The sequence below is a fragment of the Nerophis lumbriciformis genome, linkage group LG27 (assembly GCF_033978685.3).
Source record: "Nerophis lumbriciformis linkage group LG27, RoL_Nlum_v2.1, whole genome shotgun sequence".
NCBI classification, from domain to species: Eukaryota; Metazoa; Chordata; class Actinopteri; order Syngnathiformes; family Syngnathidae; genus Nerophis; species Nerophis lumbriciformis.
Window position 1 is genome coordinate 2127501 of NC_084574.2, and position 17938 is coordinate 2145438.

A 17938-nucleotide genomic window follows, 5' to 3' on the forward strand; every position below is an offset into this window, starting at 1 on the left:
TTTTTCTGCTCTCATTTTCATCATTCAATAAATGTTCAATTAAAGTATAATAACCAACATTTTAACTGTAGATTTATCTGCTAAATAAAGTTTGTCCATACAGTATGTGATCTCCCCCCTGGCATCCAATGAAGGACAGTGTGCAGGTGTTAGGAAGCAAGATGTTAACCCCTCACTTCCTCATTTCATTTGCAGTTTGTCCCTCATAATGTGTAGAAAATAATAGGTGTATAAATGACACAATATGTTACTGCAGACTAATTAGGAGTCTTTGTTTGTTTACTTACTACTAAAAGACAAGTTGTCTTGTATGTTCACTATTTTATTTAAAGGCTAAATTGCAATAATTGTCATGTCTGTGTGATCATGTTCTGTTTCATTCATGTTCGGTTTTGTTTTTGGACTTTTTGTTTTGTTTTGTCACCATAGCAACCATTAGTTTTCACCTGTCACGTCACGCACCTGTTTTCGTTAATCATGTCTATAGTATTTAAGTTCATTGTTTTCAGTTTGTCTTTCTGGCGAAATCCCGCATTCTTACCCCTGTCACATTCTGTCTACCTCTACGCACTTCATGCCATGTCCACGTACGTTTTTTTCTATTAATGCCACAGTTAGTGTTTTTGTTTAATTGTTCACAGTTTTTTGCCCACGTGGAAGTCTTTTTGTTTCGTTAGTCAAGTTTGTACATCCGCCTTGAGCGCGCTTTTTGTTCCTTTGAGTGTTATAAATAAATATGTATTTACCTTCACGCCATGACCAGTCCAGCTTTACTTGCATCTCGGGAAAACAATCACACCATAGTCCACGCCGTGACAATAATAAACATATGTTTCATGTACCCTAAATTTTTTTTGTTCAAATAAAGCCAATGACATTTAGAAAAGTATCGAAATACATTTTGGTACCGGTACCAAAATATTGGTATCGGGACAACACTAATACACCTGCATATATACATATATACATATATATATATATATATATATATATATATATATATATATATATATATATACATATATATATATATATATATATATATATATATATATATATATATATATATATATATATATATATATACATATATATATATATATATATATATATATATATATATATATATAGCTCGCCAGCCTCAATCTGAACCTTGGTATTTACCGTGATGACGGACTGGCAGTGTGTCGCGCCTCGCCAAGGAGCAGCGAGAATACCAAGAAGCGCATATGCCAAATTTTCAAAGAGAACGGCCTACGGATCACGATTGAAGCCAACAAGCAAACCGTCAACTTCCTTGACGTCACTTTCAACCTGAGAAATAACAGCTACCAACCATTCACGAAACCCAACACAACACTCCAATACGTGCACCATGACAGCAACCACCCACCCACCACCACGAAAAGAATACCTACCGGAATTAATAAAAGGCTATCGATGCTGTCATCTAGCAAAGCTGAATTTGACCGAGCAACCCCCCCGTACCAAAAAGCCCTTGATGAAAGCGGATACAATTTCACCCTCACCTATGAACCCACGCCAGGAAACCAACCGAAAAAGAACAGAAAACGAAACGACATCATCTGGTACAACCCCCCATACAGCAAAAACGTCTCAACGAACATTGGACACAAATTCCTCAATCTGATTGACAAACACTTTCCCAAAGACAACACCCTAAGAAAAGTATTCAACAAGAACAACATTAAATTGAGCTACAGCTGTATGAACAATATACGACAAATCATCTCAAACCACAACAAAACAATTGCAAATGAGCCGTCGGCCCCCGGACAGAGCGACTCCAAAATCAACAAAGGTTGCAACTGTCGAAAGAAACCTGATTGCCCTCTCAACGGGGGGTGCTTACAAACATCAGTTGTCTACCAATCTAAGGTAATACGCAAGGACATTAACACATCCGACACATAAGTAGGATTAACCGAGGGAGAATTCAAAACCAGATGGAACAATCACAAGGCTTCTTTCAGGAACCAAAACCTGCGAAATACCACAGAACTCAGCAAACACATTTGGGACCTCAAAGACAATAATGTTGAATATTCAATAACATGGCAAATCCTTGCATCCAGCACACCTTACAATAGTGGTAATAAAAGATGCAACCTATGCTTGAAAGAGAAATTGTTTATTATTTACCGTCCAGACCTGTCATCCCTCAACAAGCGCAGCGAAATTGTAACAGCATGCCGCCACAGACGGAAACACCTCCTAGGTAACACATGAGCCAATCACCACGCCCCTACGCCAGCCTGTACCCACCCACTCTGTGCCCTATATAAACCATGGTATGTGAATACTCCCATTAAAATCTCCTGATGATTGAGGGAACCCCCCCTCATGAAACAGGCCTGTAGAGATGAAATAGTCTTGTGATTTTTTCCCACACATACATATATATATATATATATATATATATATATATATATATATATATATATATATATATATATATATATATATATATATATATATATATATATGTGTATATATATATATATTGTTAATAAGTTAAAGGTGTTTAATGATAATACAAGCATGTTTAACATTCCTTTCTTTCATGAAGACAAGAATATAAGTTGGTATGATTGTGATGATTGGAATCAGACAGTAGTGATGATAACCTCCACATTTTACAATGGAGGAGAAAAAAAGTCCTCCTTTCTGTCCAATACCACATGAAAGTGCTTGCTTTTTGTTTGTCCAGCTTCCATACTCCTTTTTATGCACTTTACAAGAAATACATTGGCGGCAAACTCCGTAGCTTGCTAGCTTGTGCGCGCCAGCTTCCTGAAACTCTTATTTTGTTAGCGCAGGCAGGATGAAGCAGCGCCTTTATTGTGAAGACAGGAACTGTGCAGTCGGTCTTTAGAGTTTTGACGGCAGGTACGGTTGAAATAAAAAGCATTTCTCGCCTTCCTGTCGGTCGTTTTTTCTTAATAATGATGTGGCAGCAGCCAGCGTCATCTCACAAGACCCTCGGGGGCCGTGAATGTCAATCAAGTGACCAAAGTCACGTTTTGGTGAAGATTGATGATCGCCAGAGGTGGGTAGTAACGCGCTACATTTACTCCGTTACATCTACTTGAGTAACTTTTGGGATAAATTGTACTTCTAAGAGTAGTTTTAATGCAACATACTTTTACTTTTACTTGAGTATATTTATAGAGAAGAAACGCTACTTTTACTCCGCTACTTTTATCTACATTCAGCTCGCTACACGCTACTAATTTTTATCGATCTGTTAATGCACGCTTTGTTTGTTTTGGTCTGTCAGACAGACCTTCAAAGTGCCTGCGTTTCAACAAATACAGTCACTGGTGACGTTCACTCCGTTCCACCAATCAGATGCAGTCACTGGTGACGTTGGACCAATCAAACAGAGCCAGGCGGTCACATGACCTGACTTAAACAAGTGTAAAAACTTATTGGGGTGTTACCATTTAGTGGTCAATTGTACGGAATATGTACTGTACTGTGCAATCTACTAATAAAAGTTCCAATCAATCAAAAGTGTGAAGGAAAAAAGACCCTTTTCCATTTCAACCGTACATCCCGTCAAAAGCCTAAAGACTGACTGCACAGTTCCTGTCTTCACAATAAAAGTGCCGCTCCATCGCGCCTGCGCTTTCAAAACAAGAGTCTCCGAAAGCCAGCGCAAACAAGCTAGCAAGCTACGGAATTGCCGCCAATGTATTTCTTGTAAAGTGTATAAAAACGAATATGGAAGCTGGACAAATAAGAAGCCAAAAACCAACCACTTTCATGTGGTATTAGACAGAAAGGAGGAACTTTTTTTCTCCTCCATTTGAAAACGTGGACGTTATCATCACTACTGTCTGATTCCAATCAATGCAAGTCATCAGAATCAGGTAATACACCAACTTATATTCTTGTCTTCATGAAAGAAAGGAATCTATATGTGTTAAACATGCATGTATATTCATTAAAACACCTTTAACATGCAAACAAAAACGGCAAAATAAATAAATATAAATTATATACTGTATATATCAATGTATGTATATATATATGTGTGTATATATATATACATATATGTGTGTATGTATATATATATATATGCGTGTGTGTGTGTGTTTATAAATATATATATATATGTTTGTGTGTATGTATGTATATATATATGATATGTGTGTGTATGTTACTCATCAGTTACTCAGTACTTGAGTAGTTTTTTCACAACATACTTTTTACTTTTACTCAAGTAAATATTTGGGTGACTACTCCTTACTTTTACTTGAGTAATAAATCTCTAAAGTAACAGTACTCTTACTTGAGTACAATTTCTGGCTACTCTACCCACCTCTGATGATCGCTCATTTTTAGGTCTATTTTTTGAATGCCTGTCTGGCGGTCGACTGACACACCCTCCACCATCCACCGATGGTCGCCATCCACGTAATGGCCACCTCTGTTTTAGATGATATTTGGTTTAGTTTTTAGGATGCACTGGCAACTTACTGGCACTTTCAAAGAAAAAGTGCTTAGAGCGGCCTTTAAATAGAGACACATTGCACAACTGCGTGGTCTTACTTCCTGGCAGGAGGACAGCCAGGTTGTAAGAGGATTGCCTGCTTTGACTCCAGCAAGATGTCACATGGGCCAGTGGGGCTTTTGACGGCGGTCTTGAACGCACCGTTACTGTTGAACTTGAACGCACCGTTACTGTTGTACTCCTTCAATTAAATTCTGAGATGGAAAATGAGCATCCTACGCTGCATTTTAAATACATAACTAATCCTTTTATGTTGGTTCGATGAGGCACAATTGGAAAATAATCTCTCCTTTTTAACTCAAGAGATTATTTGAAAAAAGTAAGAGAAAGTTGTCCGACTTTGTTAAATCCAAACAGAACAATTTCGACAAATGTAAGCTAAGATTTTTTCTTTAAAATTTTTAAAAATACATTTAAAGTCATCTCCATGCAACCGGAAAAATATTTTCTAGTCTGCAACCTGTCCTGAAACGTTTCATTATAATTATTGTACCAAATAATGCTCTGTAAAAATGGTTTGGTGCCCAAAGATTAACACTCTTAAAAAATAATGTCAATAAATGTAGCAATTGTATATAATTATAATTTTTTTTTTTTTTTAAGGAACATTTTTATTGTATATTTCATGAAATAACCTCAAATACAATGTCGTTTTACTGTGGATAAATATAGCAGCTTTTCAAAATAAAAACATAACTCTAAAAAATAAAACAATGAAAAAAGAAAGGTATTATGGAGTAAAGTTCTGGAAAAAAAATACATTTTCATAAAATACAATTGATTGGCAACACTAAATTGGCCCTAGTGTGTGAATGTGAGTGTGAATGTTGTCTGTCTATCTGTGTTGGCCCTGCGATGAGGTGGCGACTTGTCCAGGGTGTACCCCGCCTTCCGCCCGATTGTAGCTGAGATAGGCTCCAGCGCCCCCCCGCCACCCCAAAGGGAATAAGCGGTAGAAAATGGATGGATGGATGGAAGATAGAAACTGTAGCTGCCATTATGATGTGCAGTGATGTTTTCAATTATACAAAGTATTTCAATGGTTGGAATCCGCGATTTCTGAACTGAATTGCAAGATGGATCACATCATGGAGAAGCTTGCTGAAAAGGAACAATTTAATATTCAAAGACATGCACCTGGGGATAAGTTGATTGGCAACACTAAATTGGCCCTAGTGTGTGAATGTGAGTGTGAATGTTGTCTGTCTATCTGTGTTGGCCCTGCGATGAGGTGGCGACTTGTCCCCAATGGGAATAAGCGGTAGAAAATGGATGGACAATGTTAATATATTGGTTATACTGTAACTTAATCAATCAATCAATCAATGTTTATTTATATAGCCCTAAATCACAAGTGTCTCAAAGGGCTGCACAAGCCACAACGACATCCTCGGTACAAAGCCCACATAAGGGCAAGGAAAAACTCACCCCAGTGGGACGTCAATGTGAATGACTATGAGAAACCTTGGAGAGGACCGCATATGTGGGTAACCCCCCCCCCCCAGGGGAGACCGAATGCAATGGATGTCGAGTGGGTCTGACATAATATTGTGAGAGTCCAGTCCATAGTCAACTTAAAATGTCTTATATACAGTAATTATAACATAAATAAAGATCACATTTTTATAAAGTTATCTTAAATTACCCAAATTAAAACAATTATGTCTTTCATTTAAATTATAATTTGAATATTAATAAAATAAAATGCTAAAATATAATTGTATTGTAAATAAATAGTACAATAACTGCGTATATTTGGAAATAAATACAAATAGTGTTATGTACTCTAATCATTTTTCTGGGCTTTAGATCATAAATGTGTGATATTTTCCTGTCGGAACATGTCGTACATTCATCCATTCATCCTCACGCCACTGAAGCATTATGGGATGTAATATGAAGAGCATCATCTCACCCTCCTCATTTGTCCTCTGTCCTCCTCTTCTTGCTCGCTTTAGGGCCAGGCCAAGGCCCCCGGTCGCTCAGGGAGTCGATCCAGCAACATCTCCAAGGTTAGCCCTGAAGGTTTTATAACATGGTGGTCAGGAACATGTATCAGTTTATAACGTGCCCCCCCCCCCCATAGTGGATCTAGTTAATAGTGTGAGAGTCCAGTCCATAGTGGATCTAACATAATAGTGAGAGTCCAGTCCATAGTGGATCTAACATAATAGTGAGAGTCCAGTCCATAGTGGATCTAACATAATAGTGTGAGAGTCCAGTCCATAGTAGATCTAACATAATAGTGTGAGAGTCCAGTCCATAGTAGATCTAACATAATAGTGTGAGAGTCCAGTCCATAGTGGATCTAACATAATAGTGAGAGTCCAGTCCATAGTGGATCTAACATAATAGTGAGAGAGTCCAGTCCATAGTGGATCTAACATAATAGTGTCAGTCCAGTCCATAGTGGATCTAACATAATAGTGTGAGAGTCCAGTCCATAGTGGATCTAACATAATAGTGTGAGTCCAGTCCATAGTGGATCTAACATAATAGTGAGAGTCCAGTCCATAGTGGATCTAACATAATAGTGAGAGTCTAGTCCATAGTGGATCTAACATAATATTGTGAGAGTCCAGTCCATAGTGGATCTAACATAATAGTGTGAGAGTCCAGTCCATAGTGGATCTAACATAATAGTGAGAGTCCAGTCCATAGTGGATCTAACATAATAGTGAGAGTCCAGTCCATAGTGGATCTAACATAAAAGTGAGAGTCCAGTCCATAGTGGATCTAACATAATAGTGTGAGAGTCCAGTCCATAGTGGATCTAACATAATAGTGAGAGTCCAGTCCATAGTGGGTCTAACATAATAGTGAGAGTCCAGTCCATAGTGGATCTAACATAATAGTGAGAGTCTAGTCCATAGTGGATCTAACATAATAGTGTGAGAGTCCAGTCCATAGTGGATCTAACATAATAGTGTGAGAGTCCAGTCCATAGTGGATCTAACATAATAGTGAGAGTCCAGTCCATAGTGGATCTAACATAATAGTGAGAGTCTAGTCCATAGTGGATCTAACATAATAGTGTGAGTCCAGTCCATAGTGGATCTAACATAATAGTGAGAGTCTAGTCCATAGTGGATCTAACATAATAGTGTGAGTCCAGTCCATAGTGGATCTAACATAATAGTGTGAGTCCAGTCCATAGTGGATCTAACATAATAGTGAGAGTCCAGTCCATAGTGGATCTAACATAATAGTGAGAGTCCAGTCCATAGTGGATCTAACATAATAGTGAGAGTCCAGTCCATAGCAGGTCTAACATAATAGTGAGAGTCCAGTCCATAGTGGATCTAACATAATAGTGAGAGTCCAGTCCATAGTGGATCTAACATAATAGTGAGAGTCCAGTCCATAGTGGATCTAACATAATAGTGTGAGAGTCCAGTCCATAGTGGATCTAACATAATAGTGTGAGAGTCCAGTCCATAGTGGATCTAACATAATAGTGTGAGAGTCCAGTCCATAGTGGATCTAACATAATAGTGTGAGAGTCCAGTCCATAGTGGATCTAACATAATAGTAAGAGTCCAGTCCATAGTGGATCTAACATAATAGTGAGAGTCCAGTCCATAGTGGATCTAACATAATAGTGAGAGTCCAGTCCATAGTGGATCTAACATAATAGTGAGAGTCCAGTCCATAGTGGATCTAACATAATAGTGTGAGAGTCCAGTCCATAGTGGATCTAACATAATAGTGTAAGAGTCCAGTCCATCGTGGATCTAACATAATAGCGAGAGAGTCCAGTCCATAGTGGATCTAACATAAAAGTGAGAGTCCAGTCCATAGTGGATCTAACATAATAGTGAGAGTCTAGTCCATAGTGGATCTAACATAATAGTGTGAGTCCAGTCCATAGTGGATCTAACATCATAGTGTGAGAGTCCAGTCCATAGTGGATCTAACATAAAAGTGAGAGTCCAGTCCATAGTGGATCTAACATAATAGTGAGAGTCTAGTCCATAGTGGATCTAACATAATAGTGTGAGTCCAGTCCATAGTGGATCTAACATAATAGTGTGAGTCCAGTCCATAGTGGATCTAACATAATAGTGAGAGTCCAGTCCATAGTGGATCTAACATAATAGTGAGAGTCCAGTCCATAGTGGATCTAACATAATAGTGAGAGTCCAGTCCATAGCAGGTCTAACATAATAGTGAGAGTCCAGTCCATAGTGGATCTAACATAATAGTGAGAGTCCAGTCCATAGTGGATCTAACATAATAGTGAGAGTCCAGTCCATAGTGGATCTAACATAATAGTGTGAGAGTCCAGTCCATAGTGGATCTAACATAATAGTGTGAGAGTCCAGTCCATAGTGGATCTAACATAATAGTGTGAGAGTCCAGTCCATAGTGGATCTAACATAATAGTGTGAGAGTCCAGTCCATAGTGGATCTAACATAATAGTAAGAGTCCAGTCCATAGTGGATCTAACATAATAGTGAGAGTCCAGTCCATAGTGGATCTAACATAATAGTGAGAGTCCAGTCCATAGTGGATCTAACATAATAGTGAGAGTCCAGTCCATAGTGGATCTAACATAATAGTGTGAGAGTCCAGTCCATAGTGGATCTAACATAATAGTGAGAGTCCAGTCCATAGTGGATCTAACATAATAGTGAGAGTCCAGTCCATAGTGGATCTAACATAATAGTGAGAGTCCAGTCCATAGTGGATCTAACATAATAGTGAGAGTCCAGTCCATAGTGGATCTAACATAATAGTGAGAGTCCAGTCCATAGTGGATCTAACATAATAGTGAGAGTCCAGTCCATAGTGGATCTAACATAATAGTGAGAGTCCAGTCCATAGTGGATCTAACATAATAGTGAGAGTCCAGTCCATAGTGGATCTAACATAATAGTGAGAGTCCAGTCCATAGTGGATCTAACATAAAAGTGAGAGTCCAGTCCATAGTGGATCTAACATAATAGTGAGAGTCCAGTCCATAGTGGATTTAACATAATAGTGTGAGAGTCCAGTCCATAGTGGATCTAACATAATAGTGAGAGTCCAGTCCATAGTGGATCTAACATAATAGTGAGAGTCCAGTCCATAGTGGATCTAACATAATAGCGAGGGAGTCCAGTCCATAGTGGATCTAACATAATAGTGTGAGAGTCCAGTCCATAGTGGATCTAACATAATAGTGAGAGTCTAGTCCATAGTGGATCTAACATAATAGTGAGAGTCCAGTCCATAGTGGATCTAACATAATAGTGAGAGTCCAGTCCATAGTGGATCTAACATAATAGTGTGAGAGTCCAGTCCATAGTGGATCTAACATAATAGTGTGAGAGTCCAGTCCATAGTGGATCTAACATAATAGTGAGAGTCCAGTCCATAGTGGATCTAACATAATAGTGAGAGTCCAGTCCATAGTGGATCTAACATAATAGTGAGAGAGTCCAGTCCATAGTGGATCTAACATTATAGTGAGAGTCCAGTCCATAGTGGATCTAACATAATAGTGAGAGTCCAGTCCATAGTGGATCTAACATAATAGCGTGAGAGTCCAGTCCATAGTGGATCTAACATAATAGTGAGAGTCCAGTCCATAGTGGGTCTAACATAATAGTGAGAGTCCAGTCCATAGTGGATCTAACATAATAGTGAGAGTCCAGTCCATAGTGGATCTAACATAATAGTGACAGTCCAGTCCATAGTGGATCTAACATAATAGTGAGAGTCCAGTCCATAGTTGATCTAACATAATAGTGAGAGTCCAGTCCATAGTGGATCTAACATAATAGTGAGAGTCCAGTCCATAGTTGATCTAACATAATAGTGAGAGTCCAGTCCATAGTGGATCTAACATAATAGTGAGAGTCCAGTCCATAGTGGGTCTAACATAATAGTGTGAGAGTCCAGTCCATAGTGGATCTAACATAATAGCGAGAGAGTCCAGTCCATAGTGGATCTAACATAATAGTGTGAGAGTCCAGTCCATAGTGGATCTAACATAATAGTGTGAGAGTCCAGTCCATAGTGGATCTAGCATAATAGTGTCAGTCCAGTCCATAGTGGATCTAACATAATAGTGTCAGTCCAGTCCATAGTGGATCTAACATAATAGTGTCAGTCCAGTCCATAGTGGATCTAACATAATAGTGAGAGTCCAGTCCATAGTGGATCTAACATAATAGTGTGAGAGTCCAGTCCATAGTGGATCTAACATAATAGTGTGAGAGTCCAGTCCATAGTGGATCTAACATAAAAGTGAGAGTCCAGTCCATAGTGGATCTAACATAATAGTGTGAAAGTCCAGTCCATAGTGGATCTAACATAGTGTGAGAGTCCAGTCCATAGTGGATCTAACATAATAGTGTGAAAGTCCAGTCCATAGTGGATCTAACATAATAGTGTGAGAGTCCAGTCCATAGTGGATCTAACATAATAGTGTGAGTCCAGTCCATAGTGGATCTAACATAATTGTGTGAGAGTCCAGTCCACAGTGGATCTAACATAATAGTGTGAGAGTCCAGTCCATAGTGGATCTAACATAATAGTGAGAGTCCAGTCCATAGTGGATCTAACATAATAGTGAGAGTCCAGTCCATAGTGGATCTAACATAATAGTGAGAGTCCAGTCCATAGTGGATCTAACATAATAGTGAGAGTCCAGTCCATAGTGGATCTAACATAATAGCGTGAGAGTCCAGTCCATTGTGGATCTAACATAATAGTGAGAGTCCAGTCCATAGTGGATCTAACATAATAGCGTGAGAGTCCAGTCCATAGTGGATCTAACATAATAGTGAGAGTCCAGTCCATAGTGGATCTAACATAATAGCGTGAGAGTCCAGTCCATAGTGGATCTAACATAATAGTGAGAGTCCAGTCCATAGTGGATCTAACATAATAGTGAGAGTCCAGTCCATCGTGGATCTAACATTATAGTGTGAGAGTCCAGTCCATAGTGGATCTAACATAATAGTGAGAGTCCAGTCCATAGTGGATCTAACATAATAGTGAGAGTCCAGTCCATAGTGGATCTAACATAATAGTGAGAGTCCAGTCCATAGTGGATCTAACATTATAGTGTGAGAGTCCAGTCCATAGTGGATCTAACATAATAGTGAGAGTCCAGTCCATAGTGGATCTAACATAATAGTGAGAGTCCAGTCCATAGTGGATCTAACATTATAGTGTGAGAGTCCAGTCCATAGTGGATCTAACATAATAGTGAGAGTCCAGTCCATAGTGGATCTAACATAATAGTGAGAGTCCAGTCCATAGTGGATCTAACATAATAGCGTGAGAGTCCAGTCCATAGTGGATCTAACATAATAGTGAGAGTCCAGTCCATAGTGGATCTAACATAATAGTGAGAGTCCAGTCCATAGTGGATCTAACATTATAGTGTGAGAGTCCAGTCCATAGTGGATCTAACATAATAGTGAGAGTCCAGTCCATAGTGGATCTAACATAATAGTGAGAGTCCAGTCCATAGTGGATCTAACATAATAGTGAGAGTCCAGTCCATAGTGGATCTAACATTATAGTGTGAGAGTCCAGTCCATAGTGGATCTAACATAATAGTGAGAGTCCAGTCCATAGTGGATCTAACATAATAGTGAGAGAGTCCAGTCCATAGTGGATCTAACACAATAGTGTGAGAGTCCAGTCCATAGTGGATCTAACATAATAGTGAGAGTCCAGTCCATAGTGGATCTAAGATAATAGTGAGAGTCCAGTCCATAGTGGATCTAACATAATAGTGTGAGAGTCCAGTCCATAGTGGATCTAACATAATAGTGTGAGAGTCCAGTCCACAGTGGATCTAACATAATAGTGAGAGTCCAGTCCATAGTGGATCTAACATAATAGTGAGAGTCCAGTCCATAGTGGATCTAACATAATAGTGAGAGTCCAGTCCATAGTGAATCTAACATGATAGTGAGAGTCCAGTCCATAGTGGATCTAACATAATAGTGAGAGTCCAGTCCATAGTGGATCTAACATAATAGTGTGAGTCCAGTCCATAGTGGATCTAACATAATAGTGAGAGTCCAGTCCATAGTGGATCTAACATAATAGTGTGAGTCCAGTCCATAGTGGATCTAACATAATAGTGAGAGTCCAGTCCATAGTGGATCTAACATAATAGTGTGAGTCCAGTCCATAGTGGATTTAACATAATAGTGAGAGTCCAGTCCATAGTGGATCTAACATAATAGTGAGAGTCCAGTCCATAGTGGATCTAACATAATAGTGTGAGAGTCCAGTCCATAGTGGATCTAACATAATAGTGTGAGAGTCCAGTCCATAGTGGATCTAACATAATAGTGCGAGAGTCCAGTCCATAGTGGATCTAACATAATAGTGAGAGTCTAGTCCATAGTGGATCTAACATAATAGTGAGAGTCCAGTCCATAGTGGATCTAACATAATAGTGTGAGTCCAGTCCATAGTGGATCTAACATAATAGTGAGAGTCCAGTCCATAGTGGATCTAACATAATAGTGTGAGTCCAGTCCATAGTGGATCTAACATAATAGTGAGAGTCCAGTCCATAGTGGATCTAACATAATAGTGAGAGTCCAGTCCATAGTGGATCTAACATAATAGTGAGAGTCCAGTCCATCGTGGATCTAACATTATAGTGTGAGAGTCCAGTCCATAGTGGATCTAACATAATAGTGAGAGTCCAGTCCATAGTGGATCTAACATAATAGTGAGAGTCCAGTCCATAGTGGATCTAACATAATAGTGAGAGTCCAGTCCATAGTGGATCTAACATTATAGTGTGAGAGTCCAGTCCATAGTGGATCTAACATAATAGTGAGAGTCCAGTCCATAGTGGATCTAACATAATAGTGAGAGTCCAGTCCATAGTGGATCTAACATTATAGTGTGAGAGTCCAGTCCATAGTGGATCTAACATAATAGTGAGAGTCCAGTCCATAGTGGATCTAACATAATAGCGTGAGAGTCCAGTCCATAGTGGATCTAACATAATAGTGAGAGTCCAGTCCATAGTGGATCTAACATAATAGTGAGAGTCCAGTCCATAGTGGATCTAACATTATAGTGTGAGAGTCCAGTCCATAGTGGATCTAACATAATAGTGAGAGTCCAGTCCATAGTGGATCTAACATAATAGTGAGAGTCCAGTCCATAGTGGATCTAACATAATAGTGAGAGTCCAGTCCATAGTGGATCTAACATTATAGTGTGAGAGTCCAGTCCATAGTGGATCTAACATAATAGTGAGAGTCCAGTCCATAGTGGATCTAACATAATAGTGAGAGAGTCCAGTCCATAGTGGATCTAACACAATAGTGTGAGAGTCCAGTCCATAGTGGATCTAACATAATAGTGAGAGTCCAGTCCATAGTGGATCTAAGATAATAGTGAGAGTCCAGTCCATAGTGGATCTAACATAATAGTGTGAGAGTCCAGTCCATAGTGGATCTAACATAATAGTGTGAGAGTCCAGTCCACAGTGGATCTAACATAATAGTGAGAGTCCAGTCCATAGTGGATCTAACATAATAGTGAGAGTCCAGTCCATAGTGGATCTAACATAATAGTGAGAGTCCAGTCCATAGTGAATCTAACATGATAGTGAGAGTCCAGTCCATAGTGGATCTAACATAATAGTGAGAGTCCAGTCCATAGTGGATCTAACATAATAGTGAGAGTCCAGTCCATAGTGGATCTAACATAATAGTGTGAGTCCAGTCCATAGTGGATCTAACATAATAGTGAGAGTCCAGTCCATAGTGGATCTAACATAATAGTGTGAGTCCAGTCCATAGTGGATCTAACATAATAGTGAGAGTCCAGTCCATAGTGGATCTAACATAATAGTGTGAGTCCAGTCCATAGTGGATTTAACATAATAGTGAGAGTCCAGTCCATAGTGGATCTAACATAATAGTGAGAGTCCAGTCCATAGTGGATCTAACATAATAGTGTGAGAGTCCAGTCCATAGTGGATCTAACATAATAGTGTGAGAGTCCAGTCCATAGTGGATCTAACATAATAGTGCGAGAGTCCAGTCCATAGTGGATCTAACATAATAGTGAGAGTCTAGTCCATAGTGGATCTAACATAATAGTGAGAGTCCAGTCCATAGTGGATCTAACATAATAGTGAGAGTCCAGTCCATAGTGGATCTAACATAATAGTGAGAGTCCAGTCCATAGTGGATCTAACATAATAGTGTGAGTCCAGTCCATAGTGGATTTAACATAATAGTGAGAGTCCAGTCCATAGTGGATCTAACATAATAGTGAGAGTCCAGTCCATAGTGGATCTAACATAATAGTGTGAGAGTCCAGTCCATAGTGGATCTAACATAATAGTGTGAGAGTCCAGTCCATAGTGGATCTAACATAATAGTGCGAGAGTCCAGTCCATAGTGGATCTAACATAATAGTGAGAGTCTAGTCCATAGTGGATCTAACATAATAGTGAGAGTCCAGTCCATAGTCGATTTAACATAATATTGTGAGAGTGCAGTCCATAGGGGATCTAACATAATAGTGAGAGTCTAGTCCATAGTGGATCTAACATAATAGTGAGAGTCCAGTCCATAGTGGGACCAGCAGGAGACCATCTTGAGTGGAGACAGGTCAGCAGCACAGAGACGTCACCAACTGATGCACAGATGAGTGGTCCACCCTGGGTCCCGACTTTGAACAGCTAGCGCATCATCCGTGGTCACCTAATAACCTCTCCACGCAGGAGAGGGGGGGCAGAGCAGAAAAGAGACGGCAGATCAACTGGTCTAAAAAGGGGGTCTATTTAAAGGCTAGAGTATACAAAGGAGTTTTAAGGCGGGACTTAAATGCTTCTATATTACTCTGAAAAATACTACGGTAGCATGCTAACGTTAGCCTGCATCAAATACCAAAATAAGACTGAGGTGTTTAGTGTGAATCTACAAAATTAGAAGAAGAAAAAAAGCAGCTGTCATCGTAACTGTCAAGACTTGGACTTTGGCTTGGTTTGTTCTCCCGTGGTGCAAATGAACTGGACTGGTCAAGGCTTGAAGGTGCGTACATTATTTATTTAAACTATCAAAAAAGGAATAAACGAAAAGCGCGCACAGGGGCGGAGGTACAAAACTAGACTATAAACACAAAACTTGCACATTGGCAGAAACTATGAACAATTAAACAAAACACTAACTGTGGCTTAATAAACAAAAACTTACTTGGCATGGAACCGGCATGAAAAAAAGAGTAGCAAGGGTCATCAGGGTGTGGAGAGTGTGCAGGAGCGTAAATGCGGGGATGTCGTCAGGACGAACAACAGAAAATGAATGAACTTAAATACTATGGACATGATTAGTGAAAGCAGGTGCGTGACTCAAAACGTGAAACAGGTGCGTGACGTGACAGGTGAAAACTAATGGTTGCTATGGTGACAAGAGTGCACAATGAGTCCAAACGTGGAACAGGTGCGTGACGTGACAGGTGAAACTAATGGTTGCTATGGTGACAAAACAAAACAAAAGTGCACAAAAAGTCCAAAATTTAAACCGAACATTACTAAAACAAAACATGATCACACAGACATGACAGTAACAATGGCATGCTAACAGGTATCATACGTCAAGTAACTGCAAAAGGACAAAAAAAACACTTAGCGTGCTAATAATAAAATGCTAACGATTGTGACGCGGGCTGTTTAAAGATCAACTACGGGCTATTGTTTGGACACCCCTGGTCTGCTGCACGTTGCCGCATCTTCAATGTTTGGTTAAGCCAGACAGCAAAGAAGAGATCCTGGATAAGTTCAATCATAGTACAGTCCTCCTGGCTTCTTCTACGTGTGTTTACCAGGCAACTACCACTCAAATGCATTGGCTAAAAATGAATTCAGGAGTAAGTCATGGATGATTTTTTTTTTTTGAAGGCAAGCAATTCCACAGCGGGACAAACGATTGCCTCCAAGACGTCCATCACCCCGTCTTCTCAGGACATCTGCAGGTACTGTCTCTTTAAGTGTCGCCTGTCAGTCTTATAGCAGGGAATATAAAACTGGTAGAAATGTGGAATACTTCCTCCTCACCTGAGTTCTCTTCCACTGCCATGGAAACCACAAGGTGTGTCCTTTAGTGTGTGTGTGTTCTTGTATTTCTGCCCTTCTTGAGACATGAAGAAGGAAAAGTACCTTCCATATGAGGAGGTGTGAACAAGTGATGACATATATCATGGTCCCAATAACATTGCATCTAATAGACAATGTCTCATTTGCACCCCTGCTGGTCAAAACGAGGGTGGTCCCAAAAAGGAGGGATTTTTCACATTGACTGTGTCGCTTTTAAAAGTGCTCCCCCTCTGGTCAACATATGAAATAACAAGTGTGTGTAAGAAATTTAAATGCGCTCCCATTGGCCAAAATTAATTTAAAAAAATATGTATATAGAGACATACTGTAATAACTTGAAGTAAATAATGAAGATTAAAAACCAATTACAAACAAAAGATTAAAAAATGTAAACATTAACTAAAAGCAGTCTTTTTCTTACAATGTGTCGACTTATTTGGGGAAAATTTTCTCATATTCTTTGTGTTTCTGTAATATTGCAATATTTTCTCGTAAAATTATTACTTTTTTATGTAAAATTATAATTTCTTAATGCAAAATGTCATTAAATTCTGACTTTTATCACAATATTGCAATTTTTTTTGTTGTCCTTGTAAAATAGTGACTTTTTTGGAGTAAAATGATGACTTTTGTCATCATTTTGCCAAGTAAAATTCCGATTGTTATTGTAATGTTGCCAAAATGTGTAAGTTTTCTTATAAAATTGTGACTTTTGTTGAGTAAAATGACGACTCTTTTCATAAAATTGCCGAAATGTTGAGCTTTTCTTGTAAAATTGCGACTGTTATTGAGTAAAATTCCACCTTTTATCAGAACATTGCACAAATGTTCAGTTTTTCTTGTAAAATTTTGACTTGCTTTGAGTAAAACTACGACTTTTATTATAATACAGCCAAAATTCTAAGTTTTTCTTGTGAAATTGTGACCTTTTTCTTGCGAAATTCCAACTCATTTTTCACAACAAGCTTTTTTATATTTGCATAGTATGTATATATTATTAATGTTGTAAATACACTTCTTTATATATCTAGAAAGGCTGGTCCTAAAGAGGCAGGCATTTTTCTCAGGTCTCAAGAAGGTAACAAATACAAGAATGTGTGTGTGAGTGTTCTTGTATTTCTAGCCTTCTTGAGACGTGAAGAAGGAAAAGTACCTTCCATATGAGGAGGTGTGAACAAGTGATGACATAAATCATGGTCCCAATAACATTGCATCTAATAGACAATGTCTCATTTGCACCCCTGCTGGTCAAAATGAGGGTGGTCCCAAAAAGGAGGGATTTTTCACATTGACTGTGTCGCTTTTAAAAGTGCTC

At 38.9% G+C, this 17938-nt stretch overlaps 1 protein-coding gene across 1 annotated transcript in view; it reads left to right on the plus strand.

Annotated features, from left to right (window-relative positions):
* Nucleotides 1-17938, plus strand: part of LOC133570236 (uncharacterized) — a 47477-nt gene that overhangs the window by 3364 nt on the left and 26175 nt on the right. The window contains exons 2-3 of the mRNA XM_072916459.1: nt 6499-6552; nt 16429-16502. Of these exons, the coding sequence (XP_072772560.1) occupies nt 6499-6552; nt 16429-16502 (128 nt within the window). The remainder of the gene's footprint in view (nt 1-6498; nt 6553-16428; nt 16503-17938) is intronic.